This window comes from Mirounga angustirostris, unplaced genomic scaffold (genome assembly GCF_029215605.1).
Source record: "Mirounga angustirostris isolate CCGP_5_RB_7025 unplaced genomic scaffold, mMirAng1.0.hap1 SCAF_7, whole genome shotgun sequence".
Classification (NCBI taxonomy): domain Eukaryota; kingdom Metazoa; phylum Chordata; class Mammalia; order Carnivora; family Phocidae; genus Mirounga; species Mirounga angustirostris.
Window position 1 is genome coordinate 10,153,127 of NW_026991715.1, and position 14,678 is coordinate 10,167,804.

Consider the following 14,678-nt stretch of genomic DNA (forward strand, 5'->3'; position numbering starts at 1 on the left):
TGGCTTGAGGGGTGAATGAGAAAAAGACAAGAAGAGCAGAGTGGTAGGCATAAAGTGCAGGGGGACGCGGGGGGCCCAGCCTCGCTGCTCCAGGCCCTGGGCCGAGACTTCCATCCAAGTCATTCAGCCTTTGTCTTTGAAACAGGAGAATCCCAAATGTGGAGGCAAGTGAGGGGCGCCGGGCTCCGGGGGGCCCTGCCCTGCGGTATGAGATGTGGCTTGCTGTGTGCTGTGTGCTGGGCTGGGTGGGGCTGGGCAGGGCAGGGCATTCCGGGCACCTGTGCCCACCACTCTGACCCCCCTCTCCTCTATCCTGCCTTCCCTTCCTTCCACCCCCTCCTGCCCCCTTCCCTTTGGTGGGGCCACGGCAGTTCTGGGGGCTGTGCTCCCATGGGTGCCTCCAGAGTGAAGTGTTTTCCGTGCCGGGGTTCCCCAGAGACTCTAGGCTGACTGACGGGTCAGCCATGGCCCCTCTCCAGCTCCCCCGCCCTCCGGGCTGCCTGGGACACCCGCCCCACCCCATCTTGTGTCTGAGTGCTGAGCCAGCGTTGGCTTTGCTGGTGCCCCAACCCCCACCCCGCTCTCTACCCTGAGAGCCTCATCCTGCCCCGTCTGCCCCTCAGACCCAGACACAGGGACCAGGACAGGCTGCAGGGGCATCCTGCTTCCTGGACTGTCCTTCAAACGCTCTTGATGAAACTCCCTAGAGCTGTCAGGCCCCCGCGTGAGGGGCCAGAGCCAGCGTCAGGAGCTTCGATCTCCTGGCCAGCAGATTCCAGCACAACCCCCGATCCTCCACGGTGCCCCGGTTCTGTCCCCTGCCCAGGTGTCCCAACAAACAAAGCCCCGTAGGGATGCACTCAGAGCAAGCGCAGTGAGAGGCCCACCTGTCTCGTGACCCGACTACCCAGGTGGACAAGCATTCGCGCCCTGCCTTGGTGGGGTCCATTGGCCTCGTGTGGCAGCTCCCAGGGCTACACCTCCCGACACCCAGGGCAAGAGTGTATGGAGTGCAGGGAGCTCATCAGTCCCCCCGCCCCATCACTAAAACCTTTTTCTTTTCCAGGGCCCCGATGGGCTGCCCGTGCCCGGCTGCTGGCATAAGGTACCTTGCAGGGAAGAGTCTCTAGGGCAGGCTGGGAGGAGGGGGACAACGAGGGGGCCCCCAAGGGCTGATATCTGCAGCTCCCCAACAGCACCTGAATAGCTGGGTTTCCCCATGATGACATGACCCTAGTTTTGACTCTCCCATCAGGTGGCTCAAGGCTTGGGGCCGTGGTCCTGGGTGATTGGGCACAGCCCACCCTGGGCTCACTCAGTGCCTGGCCCAGCCAGGACAAAGCCTGGGATTTTGTCCAAACTGCCCCACTGAGAGGAGGTAGAAGCCCTGAGCCGGGGATGAGAGGACTGGGGCATGCGTGTTCTAGAAGAAATGGGCAGGACAGGATGCCCAGACAAGGGCGGGGCCTCTGGGGCCTCCTTGCTCACCTTCGGTCTCTCCCTTCTCTTCCAGTGACCCCCGCACCCAGCTCACAACCTGTACAGATGCGTGTGGACATTTTTAATTTTTGTAAAAAAACAAAAACAAAAACAAAAAACAGTAATATATTGATCTTTTTTCACGGGATACACCCCCTGTGTCCTTATAACATTCAAGAGGGTACGTGGCCCAGCCCCAGAATGATCAGCATTGGAAGCTGGCAGGAAAGCAGACAGTCCAATCCAGGGGAATGGTGTCCTCGTGGGGGGACAGCCGTGGGACTTGGCTTTCCCAGGAAGGAGACGAAGGTGAAAGCGCCTGGCTCAGGAGAGGCTGCAGAGATGCTGGGTTGGGCCCTCGGCCACCTGATTAGCAGAGAGACTTACCCCACCCCACCCCACCCCACCCCCGAAGCTCCAGAGCCCTGGGGCCGGCTCCATCCAGAAAGGCCCAGAGCTTGGACAGTAAATGCAGCTGTCCCAGCCTCTCTGGCCTCTGGACTCAGCCACAGTCAGCTGCCCACCCCTCGGGACCCCTCTGGGTCCCAGGTTCCCCTGGGCAGGACAAGATTCCTGCCCAGCCCCCAGGGGCTCTAGCTCCCACCAAGTTCAGGAGGCCTCAGGGGTGCAGCCTGCCATGAGAACACGTGTCCTCTGGTCTGGAGGAGAGGCCAAGCACTCTGACCACCACCTGAGGACCCAGCTGCAAAGAAGCCTCATGCTCCCCGAGTGCAGAGGACGGTGGGGTCCCAGACGGGAGGGGCTGATGCTTCCCAGGTATCTCGCAGCAGCACCCAGAAGAGGGTCACGATGAGACTTTGCCAGCCCGAGGAGACTGGCCTGCAGCTCAGAGTTTGGGCCTCACTGGCCCCAACTCGCCCACGGGAGAAGACTCTGGCCAGCCTGCCAAAACTGGTCCTTTGGATGAGCTGTGCAGACAAAGAGGGTCTTGGGGCTGGTTCCGGGCCAGCCTGCGCAGGAGGGTCTGAGACCCAGCCACCGGTGCTCTGGAAAGAGGCTTCCCCACCTCCAACAAGAGTCCCCAGCTGCCGCCTCCAGCGCAGCGGCTTGCCCCCCTTCTCTGTATAGATGGATATCACTGCGTGTAATAAACCCCAATGTGTGTCTGGGTGTGCCTGTCCTTGCACACTGCCCCTAAGCACCTCTGGGTGGGGAGGGACAAGGGGGACACTCCCTGGGTCAGAGCTACCCCAGAAACCAGAGGAACAAACCAGAGGATTGTTCAGGGTCAGGGCAAAGAGAGGGTTTGGAGTTAGAAAGACCCAAGGCCTGGCCCTGCCATATACCGTCTGAGCCCTGTGTCCACTCACTCATATCACGGAGTCCCCATATGCCCCCCTGATCCGATGACCAATGAATGCTGCATGACATATCACCCCAGAGCTTACCTTGAAACAACAATATTTCTCTCTTACCATTCTGGGGGAAATGGGCTCAGCTGGGTGGTTGTGGGGCTCACTGGGGAAGTCAGGATTGTGGACAGGGACAGAAGCACAGTGGGGCTCGGGTGCCTGACGGAGATCACTGGGTATCCAAGCATCCTTTGGAGCCCCAGCAGAACCTCACAGATGGAATGTATTCGACAGTTTGTAATCCACTCCTCCCTCCACCCAGGTGCCTCACTGGATCCCATAACCAGTCCTGTGAAGGACAGGGTCTATGTGATCCGTGTCCCTGTTTCCATTGTACATATGAGGGAACTGAGGTTCTTGAGCAGTTCGTCACCTGCCCAGGGATGGACCGCCAAGACAGGGTGACAGGCAGACTGGGCCCAGGTTCTTGGATGGCCTCCAGTTGGTCCTTCCAAATTGTTTGGCAGGGCATGGAGTCGGCTAGGCAGTGTCAAGATGTTGGGTGATTGGCAGTCCGATCCTCCTGGGGGTGGCAACCACATGTACCCTCTTCCCCCTGACCTCGGAGCTCCCTTGGCCAGACAAGTCCATTCATAGCCCATTGTTGCCCCCTTGTGGCCTCGGACCGTGTATCATCAGGTCTGCAAATTTCAACAAGCTTCAAAGTACAGAGCGGGTGGAGTCCTCCAAAACCTTGGGTTGGTGGGGCAAGAGACTGGAGAAGAATGATGTGCTCGGGGTCCCAGCTGAGACTCGGGATTTGTTCCCAGCCTCACAGCTGAGCCTCAAGGACTGAGAGCCTCGTGTCTCTCTGCCTCAGACTCTCCCCTTCCAAAGCGAGGGAAGCACATTTACTGAGCCCCGCTGTCGGCCATGGCGGCTAGACTAACCACAAGGATTACTATCTCCTTTTCCAGATGAACTGAGGTGGAAGAGGAGGTCTACGCAGGCCTCCTGATCCCCAGGATACTGCTAGAAACACACGGGGTGCTAGTGGTTGTCACAGTGACTGGGGGACACTGCTGACACTCAAATCCGGATTCAGCCCCTTCCTCCCACCCCCTGCCCTCTAGGCCTCCGGTGGTACCTCGAGGTAACGGAGGAGTGCTGAGCGTGGAGGCAAGGAGTGGGCTTTTCTGAGCAGGAAGAAGGCGAAGCTTCCTGCTGTGGTCCTGACCGTGTTGGAGACACTCTTGGCCCAGAAATGGCCCAGCCTGCTCTCACCTCCAGCCTCCTGGTACTGCCTCCTGGACCCAGACACCCCAGGAGTAGATGAGCTATGATATGGGCCTGACTGCAACCTTCTCACCCTTACCCCAAGGCAGGGACAGTCCCTGAGCCAACCTGACTTCTCTGCGCTGCCCTGGGCCACAAGAGGCTTGTGTGTGGGCAAGAGACCGGGCCAAAGATGGGGCCCAAACGGGACTCTCAGACTTCCCCTCCCCCACTCCTTTTTTTTTAAGATTTTATTTTTTGTGTTTTTTGTTAAGATTTTATTTATTTATTTGACAGAGAGAGACACAGCGAGAGAGGGAACACAAGCGGGGGAGTGGCAGAGGGAGAAGCAGGCTCCCCGCGGAGCAGGGAGCCCGATGCAGGGCTCGATCCCAGGACCCTGGGATCATGACCTGAGCCGAAGGCAGACGCTTAATGACTGAGCCACCCAGGCGCCCCAAGATTTTATTTATTTTTTGACAGCAAGAGAGAGATAGTGAGAGCAGGAACACAAGCAGGGGGAGTGGGAGAGGGAGAAGCAAGCTGCCCGCTGAGCAGGGAGCCCAATGTGGGCCTCGATCCCACGACCCTGGGATCATGACCTGAGCAGAAGGCAGATGCTTAACCGACTGAGCCACCCAGGCGCCCTTCCTCCACTCCTTTCTAACTCAGTTTGGGAAGACAAAGAAGTTCTGGAGCTGGATGGTGGTGATGGTTGCCCAACGTGAATGTACTTAAAATGCCACTGAACTGTACACTTTACCACAACTTAAAAAAAAAGAAACTCCAAATGTTCTTTAATAAATACCTTAAGCATTTTACAGCGTGGGGGGAAGAGATGAAGAAATCAGCAATGAGGGAGCAAAGCAGAGGGTTGAGACTCTTGAAAGGTGACAGGAGGGACAGCAGGAACCTCCCCTTCCCCAGCTTGCTCAGGCTGCAACCTAGGGCCCTTGTTCTGGGTTTGTCAAGGCAGAAAGTCCCGGGGCCCCACCCAAGTCGGGGTTATCTCTCTGGTTGCCCAGCTTCCCAGCGCCTTGGGGGCCAGCGATTGCTTCTCACTCACTGGACTGACAGGCAGAGCCCAGCTGGAGTCTGGCCTCGGCTGCACACTTGCTGTGTGTCTGGGGAGCACAATCCCTGTCCTTTCCGGCCCCGGGGTCTCCCAGCAGGCCTCCCAACGCTCTTCCTGCCAAAACACTGCGTGTGTCCCTTCACCCTGCCTGGATTCTAGCCAGGCCCATGACCCCCTTGGTCAGTCCTAGCAGTGACACTGCGCCCTCCTGCGGCTTGTTCCTGAGACTGGGGAGTCCTAGGTCGGGCCCCAGCCCTGATGATCTCATCTCCTCCCCTGAGGCTCCTGTTGTGAACCAGGCCCTGGGATAGGTGTCTGTCACACATTCCCAGTTAACGCTCACGGGGCAACCCACTGTATACACCAGGAAGGCTGGTGTATAAAGACAGCCTGAGCTCAGAACTCTGCAGCGATACAGAGCAGCCGCGGGGTCACCCAGGAGCCCTTCCCAGGGAGGGAACCCGCGGGGGGGGCGGGGCCGCGGCGGGGGCGGGGCCGCGGCGGGGTCTGGCGGCCGAGCAGGCGAGAGGCTTCTCGGCGAAGCGTCTCCGCGCGACCAGCCGCCGGGTGCCATGGCCGCCGATCGGCGCGGGAAGGCCGAGACTCTGGCCCTGAGGCGGCGGCTGATAAGGTACCGAGACGGCGGCGCGGGGCGGTGCGCTCACGCACGACGCACGCACGTCGGGCGCGGAGCCCGCGGAGCCCAGGAACCCCAGCCCCCGGGCCCCGAGCGGGCTCCAGCTCCCCGGCCCGCCAGACCCGGCGGCCAGCAGCTGGTCCCCGCGGCCGCCTCCCGCACTGCGTCCTCCCCGGGCAGCCCCCAGCGGCGGCCGCTGCCCGGCTCTGGGCAGCCTTTGCCCCTCGGAGGAGGCCTCTGCCCTGGCACCTGGGAGGACCTCCCCCAGGGTTGGCCCGCCCCCCGGACCTGGGCCTGGCCTGCGGGTGACCCGGGAAGAGGCTCAAAGTTCGGACGAAGGGTGGGCATGGGCGGGGAGGGGCGTTTCCCAAGAAGCCTTAGAGAAAGTCCACCCGTGCTCTCCGCGGCACTTGGGGCGTGAGGCAGCTTCTGGCCAGAGCTTGGGGCTGACACCCAGCGGGACAGCAGAGACGCTTGGCTGGCAAGGACCACTCGGGGCTGAGCGCCAGCCACGTAAAGGGGGCGCCCTCCCTCGCACCCATCCCAGCAAAGAAATACTGCCCTAAGGAGTCCCCATGGGTCTGGGGCAGCCACCTTTCCTTGGGATCCCAGGGACTAATGGGGGCACATGCAGAAATGAGCAAGGTCATACAGCCTTCAAATGACTTCAGCAATTTCAGTTTTAGCAGCTTCTTAACACATCACTTTCCTCCTTTCCAGCCACCTATACAGTGGGGGACCAGAAACAAGGAAGCACCACTGTGCCCTTCAACCTTTTGTCCCTCCCAGAAAAGGGCGGGGGGAGGCTGTGGTGGGTGGACTTTTCCATTCAGATCTTCAGACATGGCTGTCCACTTGTTCTCACAGCGATTCTTGCAGACTCTTTTTTCCGGAGGATCCTATTAAGATTGTCCGGGGTCAAGGACAGTACTTGTATGACGAACAGGGTGCAGAATACCTGGATTGTATCAACAATGTGGCTCATGGTTAGTATCATCCCTTGGGCTGGCAGGGCAGGGGAGCGGGCTGAGGCTGTGAACCTGGTCCCAGGGGGATCCTGAGATTGCAGAGAGGTGTGGAGAACTTGGGTTAAGCTGAGCAGAGGAGCCCAGTCTTTCTGGTGTAGCTACTCTAGAGTATCCAGGTGGTAGCTGTGCTAAACCAGACAGGAGTCGGAAACCTAGGTCTGAAGTCCAGGCCCACTTGGGACTGATGGTGAGCCCAAGAGTGTCAGCCTGGCCATGACCAGCCACACAGCAGGGCCCTGGCCAAGTGCTGGGGGTCATGGCAGGGCTTCAGCCCCAGGGACCTTCTCAGGTGCTAGACAAGGAAACTGAGGTAGGAATTCAGTTATCCAGGTGGGGCCCCCAGAACTGATGGAACGAAAGGGAGTCTGACCCAACGGGCACAATAGGGGTTAATGAAGTAGAGGTTAAAAGCCGGGGCTCTAGTCCAGACTACTGGGTTCATATCCCTCCCCTCCACTTTATGATCTTGGGTAAGCTACTTAATTCTCTGTGCCTCAGTTTGCTGATCTGCAAAACAGACACGATCACACTAGCACCTCACCTCAAGGCGTTTTGGAGAAATAAATGAGTTAATTCAAATAATTTGCTCTGAGTGTGCCTGGCACGTGGTGAGCTCTCAGCACATGGTCACTGTTATAATCCCCGGCTGTTGGCAATCCACATTACCTCCAGCCCCCCCACTGACTAGTTGAAGTCAAGCCTGCTGACACACATTCCCCACATCCCATCTTTGCCTAACCGGCCTCAAGAAGCTTCCCTGGATTCTCTAGATAGGGTCTCCGCCAGCAGCCTTTCCTTCTGCCAGAATCTCAGGGACTCCTTTCCAGGTCTCCCTGTCCAGAACCGCCGTCTCCGTCCCCCCCACTCCAACACACACACACCATCCTGAGCCCCCCCCCTTTTCCTCTCCCACCCAACTGCTCTCTTCTGGCTAGGTTTATGGCCCGGGGCTGGGGGAGGCCCAGTGGGGCCAGCTGAGCGGAACCACTGAGTGACGAAGGTGTTTCTCTCCCAGTCGGGCACTGCCACCCTCTCGTGGTCCAGGCCGCACACGGACAGAACCAGGTGCTCAACACCAACAGCCGGTACCTGCACGACAACATCGTGGACTACGCACAGAGGCTGGCAGAGACCCTGCCGGAAAAGCTCTGTGTGTTTTATTTCCTGAATTCTGGGTAAGTGGACTTCGGCCAGCTCCCCGCCCCCGCCTCCCCGGGCCAGAGGGTGAGATGGTGGAGACAGACAGAACTGCTCCCGCAGGCGAAACCTCGTGTAGTGGACCCAATGTGTTCTGGGGGAGAGCCAGGCTTGCCCTGGCTCAGCCTGTAGACCTGGGTGCTGGCTCTGTTGGATCCAGTTTTCTGGTCTCTTCGTAAGGCATGCCTTTACCTCCATTCCATGGTCATCCTTGGGGCTTACCCAGGTCATACGTTCCTTTATTTCTGCCCTATGAGTACACTGGCACAGCTGGGGGGTTACAGCCAACATCCCCACCCTCGTCACTAGGGGTCCTTCACATAAACGCAGAATTCCTAAGGTGGGGGGGTCATTGTCTGGAGGAGAAGTAAGGGGCCTGATGAGATGGAGAAGCAGTGGGGGGCCCTGGGCCTGCTCCTGCTCAGAGACGGTCAGAGAAGGCTGCCCTGAAGGAGCACTACCAGGCACGGAGCTGATGAGGAGGAAGGAAGCTGCCCACCCCGTTGGAAGTATTCTTGTCAGGGTCCCGCAGCCCACAGAACAGCCTGTGCAAAGGCCCTGTGCACACTTGAGGACCCAAAGGGAGAGGAGCAGGTACGAGCGGATACATTCAAAGTGAGGAGTTTGTTTTGATCCTGAGAGCATTCGGGAAGCTGTCTGAGGGTTTTAATCAGGCAAGTGATGTCATTGGGGGCCGAGGAAGAGCGAGAATGGACAGGGTTAGGCACCAGTTCAACAGCCAGCTGACAGGTGATGGTCGCTCACACCCGGAGTGGCAGTGGGGACAGAAGCGATGATGCACATCAGCACACGATGACTTGTGCATAGAACCAGCCCAGCCTGTCTGGGAGAGAACATTCCCACAAATCCCGCATCGCGGCATTTGGATCAAAGTGATGTCTTCTTCATGCACCAGTCCCTGGTCATTTCTAGGAAGTGGAATTTCCCATCCTCGCTTTGCGGATGAGGAAATGGTAGTTCAGAGAAAGGATCCAGCTTGCCCAGGGTCATCCACATGGGAGAAGGCAGAGCCGGAACCAGAGCCTCTCCGGGAAGAGCAGAGAGCTGGGTCCGGGAGTCAGCTTCCTGGGCTGGGCAGTGGGGGCAGGGTTGCTAGTTGACGCCGCCACATTCAGGCTGGATTCCAGCGACTTCCACGTTGCCAAATCCAGCGATGTCTTTGCTGTCCTTGTCTTACCCTGTCTCAGCAGTGGACTCAGCATTACCACTGTCTGGAAGTGCTCTCTGGTCTTACTTCCAAGACGCTTCATGCTGCGGGGTTTCTGCCAGCTTCTGGCCATGCCTCGTTCTCCTGTCTCCTCGGCTGATTGCTCCTCCTCTCTTGCTCAGGGCCGGTCCTAAGCAGCTGGTTCTCTGAGCCCTCTCCCTCCGTGGTCTCACCCCGTCTTGTGGGCCAGCATAGTATCCGCGTGCTGGTGATTCCTAAATTTGTGCCTCAAGCCCAGATGCTTCCCATGTGTTCCAGCCTCAAGGTTCCAACCAGACCGTCTCCAACTTGATGTGTCCAAACAGAGTTGGTGGTCTTCCACCAACAGCTGGTGTGGGACCGTGGCGCTGGCTCTCCCAGGTATTCCCAGGAGGACACCCCCCCCACTGCCACGCCCACCCTGTCTCACCTCGTAAAGGCGGCACTATCTGCATCTCCGCTCCAGGCAGGAGCCACACACCCTCCTCCCAGACCCCCATCACGTCCCTGTCGTCTGTCCGCAGGTTGTCTTCTAACTCCGTCCATCTTTCTGCTCTCCATGGTGTCCTCCTAGCTCTCCTCCCATCCCCTTCTACTCCATTAGCCCCACCCAGCCAGAGACTTCCTCCCCAGGTAGGAGCTAAATCATGTCCCTTCTCCAATTAAAACTCTCAGGGGTGCCTGGCTGGCTCCGTCGGTGCAGCATGTGACTCTTGATCTTGGGTTGTGAGTTCGAGCCCCACATCAGGTATGGAGATAACTTAAAATCTTTTGGAAAAAACACTCTCTTCAATAGCTTGGTACAGCACTGACAAGAAAATCCAGCACCTTCCAGGGCCCCTGAGTGTCTCCCCACTTCCTCTCCCGTGCTGCCCCCGGCCTCCCTTGTGCCGTCTCGGTTCCCTGAGCACACTTGAGCACTTTTCCTGCACAGGGCCTTTGAGCGTGTTGCTCACGCTGCCTAGAACCTTCCCTGTGGGGCCACAGCTCAGGTAGTGTCTCCTCACAGTTTTTCTCTGACCCCTGTATTAGGTTAGGCTGCCGTAACAAAACACCACAGACTGGGAGACCTAAGTGACAAATGTATTTCCCCTATTCCTGGAGGCCAACATCCAAAAGAAGGGGTCAGCAGCTTTGGCTTCCTTGAGGCTCTCTCCCTGGTTTGTGATTGGCCATCTTCCTGCTGCGTCTTCACTCAGTCTTCTGTGCCTGCACCCCTCCTGTGTCTCTGTATGTCCACAGTTCCTCTTAGGAGGACACGGGTCCAACTGGCCTAGGACCCACTCTGCTGCCCTCATTTTAATTGAATCACCTCTTTGAAAGCCCTGTCTCCAAATCCAGTCATGTTCTTCGGTGCTAGGAGTTAGGACTTCAACATAGGAATTTGGAGGGACACAATTCAGCCCTTTATCTAAAGGGAGGCCCTGTGTGGTTCTCTTGGGGGCACTTACCAAAATGATCATTCTTTCCTTTTTTTGTTGTTTTTGGTTTGCTTTGGCTTGGCTTTCATGACGCATACTAGAATATAAGTTCCAGAAGGGCTAGGACCTGTTTGACTTACTACTTGCCCCGCTCCCCCAGCTCATAGAACATAGAAGGCATTTGGTAAAATTTTCATTGAGTGAATGAACTCAGACAACTCACAAATAGCATCCTGAGACTCTTCCTGCTGCTGGAAGGGCTCCTCGTTCCCTGTTCTCTGTAGGAAGCAGGTATCCAGGAGGAAAGACCTGGACAGCTGTCTGAGCACTGCCCTCCTTTTCTGTCATAGGTCAGAAGCCAATGACCTGGCCCTGAGGCTGGCCCGCCAGTACACGGAACACTGGGACGTGGTGGTATTAGACCAGTAAGTGCCCTTTCCAGAAGCCGGGGCCCACCACTTACTGGGGGTCATTGAGGCTCTAGCTTTGAGTGCCTTGGGCAGGAGGATGAGGGGCCTGGGCTCGTGGAGGGAAGCATGTGGACCTGGCCATAGAGACACCCCTCCATACACCAGGGGGCTCTTTCCCCCGGGCCTCTCTTCTGGGAGCAGAGGATGCTTTGTAAGGTGGTGAGACTTGGCCCCACATTTTAGGTATGAAAATTGTCCTGATGCTATTGAGTATCTGCTATGCACGGGGCCCAGGCCCAGGGCTGGAGCATTATCCCATCCAGGATTCATTACAGTTCTGTAGGAGGGAACCAAGCCCCCCGCCCCCAACTTCACAGAGGAGAGCACTGAACCCAGAGAGGTTAAATGATTAGTCACCATTACCGAGCTAGTAAGCAGCCTCTCAGGAAGTCTTGCTCCCAGGCTCCCAGGCCTGTGCTGGTTTCCAGCCCTAGGACTCGGGGGCTGTGTCAGGTTGGTCTGCTCTGAAGCTCCTGAGGTGGGGAGACAGTTGTCGGGGCCGGGCCGTGGAGTGTGTGCCACCTGGGCCTGAGCCCCTCTCCGTTCTCCTCTCAGTGCTTACCACGGTCACCTGAGCTCCCTGATCGACATCAGTCCCTACAAGTTCCGAGACCTGGATGGCCAGAAGGAGTGGGTCCATGTGGTATGCACTGCCCAAGCGGGCAACAGGTCGGTGCCCACCCCCCAGCCCAGATGACATGGTGCTGTCACTCCCCACAGGCACCTTTGCCAGACACCTACCGGGGTCTTTACCGGGAGGACCACCCCGATCCAGCTGGGGCCTACGCCAGTGAGGTGAAGCGCGTGGTGAACAGCGTGCAGGAGAAGGGCAGGAAGGTAACTGCAGCTGCACAGGCCCGTGAACAGAACAGCACCGTCATTCCCTCTGTTGTCAGTGCAGTGCTAGAGACCAGGCACCCTGAGAGACCCCGGAACCGGGGCCCACCCTTCAGGAATCTCAGAGGAGGTTAGGTGCTCAAAAGAGAGTTTAGCTGAAGACTTGTCCTGGGTGTGACAGGAGTGCAGGGGCCCAGGCTGGACTGGTGTGGGCATGGAGGGTCCTTGGAGGAGGTGCTGCCTGATTGCAGTGAGTAGGGGGGTTAGCACTCATGGTGGGGACTGGGGGGAGGAGAGGAAAGGCATGCTAAGCAGAGGGGTGGCCTGCAGAGGTGGAACCTCACCAGTGTGGGGCCCGGCTGAGCTGGCAGGAGACGAGCCGAGAGAGGCAGGCAGGACCCCTGTGCCACAGGACCACAGGGCTGTGCTGAGGGGCTGGAGGCCACTGGGAAGCTCTGAAGGGTGTTCAGAAGGAGAGTGACGAGTCGGGGGGATGCACGTGCGTGGGGCCGGCCTGCTGCCGTGAGGAGGCCCCACCCAGGGTGTTGCAGTGAGATGGAGCGCAGGGGCAAACCGGAGAGGTGTGTGTGCTCTAGGGGAGCAGTGGCCGTGGCGACAGCAGCGGGAGGGAGTCAGCTATTGGCGGGAGGGCTTTCTGGAAGGCCTTGCTGATGCAGTGACAGCTGAACGCAAGATGGACGGCCAAGACAAGCAGGCGGTGAAGCCAGACAGATGGGCAGAACCAGATCAGGGGAGGTTGGCATGTGCGTTTCAGACGCTTTGCCTCTGCTTACAGAAAACCAGGAAAGCGACAGCTCTGGGGGCAGCAGGGGCGACCGGTTCTTGCCCCATTGGCCCTCCATCTGGGCGGTAGTCTCTGAAGCAGTTCCGAGACCCAACATAGCTTGGAGGTCACAGCTGTGAGAAGTGGGGTCCCTGAAGGGGTTTAAGCAGGACAGTGATGAGTTCAGTGACTGGGCCGAGGATCGCCCTGGTGGCCACTGGAGGACGGACTGACTGCAGGAGGCATCCTGGTAGGTGACACCCATGGGAGGCCGAGACAGGTGTGTCGGGGTGGAGGGGACGCGTGGGGTGTACAGACGGCGGAGAGGCAGAGGCTATGCTGACCGATGGATCATGGAGTGGGGGCCTCATTTCTCTCGGTGGGGGTGATGGGAGTCACTGACCAGGGCAGGGAGGGAACAGGCCAAGGAGGGAGAAATCAGTGCCTTTCATCCGGGACATGCTAAGTACAAGGAGTCTGGAGAATTCCCCGTGGTAAGAGTTGGTTTGCAGCCCGAAAGAAAACCCAGTCCCAGACCAGATGTGATCTGGAGCCCAAAGGGGCCACACAGCGACGCTGCTGACTTGTCCCGCCAAGAGCCAGCACTGAGCCAGCATTGGCAGGATGCGCCTAGCCTACCACCCAGTGCCTCCCCGGTGGTGTCCCCAGCGTTCTCTCTCCTCCACAGATCGCAGCCTTCTTTGTGGAGTCTCTGCCCAGTGTTGCGGGACAGATCATTCTCCCGGCTGGCTACTTCCCCGAAGTGGCAGAGTGAGTAGCTGGGACAGGGTGCCTCAGGGAGGGCAGGGCTGTAATGGGGCTTCCCGACCTTTTGTTCCAAATTCCAGCCTCAGCCTGAATTGGCCAGAATTTTGAGAAGAAATGGTGGCCCTGAGAAAGCCAGCCACCTGCCTAATGCCCCCACCTTACTGCTGGCAGAGCCAGGGTTCAGAGTCCGAGCCCCCCAGCTCCTGGTCCAATCCACTCTTACCGCAGACCCCGTCAGCCGTCTGTCCTCTGCCATAGGCACGTCCGCAGGGCTGGAGGGCTCTTCATCGCAGACGAGATTCAAGTGGGCTTTGGCCGAGTAGGCAAGCACTTCTGGGCCTTCCAGCTACAGGGAGAAGACTTTGTCCCCGACATTGTCACCATGGGCAAGTCCATTGGCAATGGCCACCCAGTAGCCTGTGTGGCCACAACCCAAGCTGTGGCAAGGGCCTTTGAGGCCACCGGCGTCGAGTATTTCAACACGGTGAGTGAAGGCTCCAGGGCAAGGGAGCACTGTGGGATCTGTTAGGCCTCACCCTGCTTGTCCTTAATGAGCAAAGGCCTCAGGCCTAGCATTGTGCCCAGCATAGAGATTCCTAAGATGCTGTCCTTGGGGGTTACCGCAGGTCAGAGGAAAAAAACATACAACCTTAAAAACTAGCATCAATCCAAAGACTGTCACAAGAGATCGTGCCTTGTAAAGTATACAGAAAGAATACAAGGGGCTCTCCCTCCCTCCCTTCCAGCAGGCACGACCTGCTCTGTGCCAGGCCCTGTGCCTGAGCCGATGCAGATGTGTGAGGAGCTCCATCTGTTTGGATGATGAATGGTCTGGGGACAGAGTTGATATTCCAGTAGGAGCTTCGAGGAGAACATGGCTCCTAGTCCTTGGGGTACAGACTAGAGAGATTCCCCTAAGTGAAGTGGGTCCTTGTGTTGCAGGAGAAGCCACAGCGTGTTTGCTGGCTGAGAGAACACACAGTGGGTGAGGGGAGCATGGTGGTCCCCAGGGGCTTCCTTAGAAACAGCTGAGGAGTCCGGGCTGGTCCCGACGGCAGTGACAACCTATGGAAGGGTTTTCACTGGGGATAGAGGAGATGTGAAATACATTTTAGAAGGATCTCTGGCGATCAGTGTGGAGAAAGAACCAAAGGTGGGGAGCCTGATGTAGGCAAGAGAGGAGGAGG

General features: G+C 58.1%; 2 protein-coding genes across 5 annotated transcripts in view; both read left to right on the forward strand.

Annotated features, from left to right (window-relative positions):
* The window catches only part of COL23A1 (collagen type XXIII alpha 1 chain), a 314,520-nt gene extending 310,834 nt beyond the window's left edge, over positions 1-3,686 (forward strand). Inside the window, exons 28-29 of one of the 2 annotated variants that reach the window (XM_054511118.2) lie at positions 1,067-1,105; positions 1,514-3,686. In XM_054511118.2, coding sequence (XP_054367093.1) covers positions 1,067-1,105; positions 1,514-1,516 — 42 coding nt within the window. In that variant the 3' untranslated portion in view covers positions 1,517-3,686. Of the gene's footprint in view, positions 1-1,066; positions 1,390-1,513 lie in introns of those variants that run through there. The other variant, XM_064595788.1, reaches the window with a different exon arrangement.
* An 817-nt stretch (positions 3,687-4,503) lies between these two features.
* PHYKPL (5-phosphohydroxy-L-lysine phospho-lyase) overlaps positions 4,504-14,678 on the forward strand; it is a 36,904-nt gene continuing 26,729 nt past the window's right edge. Inside the window, exons 1-8 of one of the 3 annotated variants that reach the window (XM_054511127.2) lie at positions 4,504-5,773; positions 6,647-6,765; positions 7,823-7,982; positions 10,983-11,057; positions 11,658-11,745; positions 11,823-11,939; positions 13,412-13,494; positions 13,750-13,975. In XM_054511127.2, the coding sequence (XP_054367102.1) occupies positions 5,715-5,773; positions 6,647-6,765; positions 7,823-7,982; positions 10,983-11,057; positions 11,658-11,745; positions 11,823-11,939; positions 13,412-13,494; positions 13,750-13,975 (927 nt within the window). In that variant the 5' untranslated portion in view covers positions 4,504-5,714. The remainder of the gene's footprint in view (positions 5,774-6,646; positions 6,766-7,822; positions 7,983-10,982; positions 11,058-11,657; positions 11,746-11,822; positions 11,940-13,411; positions 13,495-13,749; positions 13,976-14,678) is intronic. The other 2 variants (XM_045890815.3, XM_045890823.3) reach the window with 2 other exon arrangements.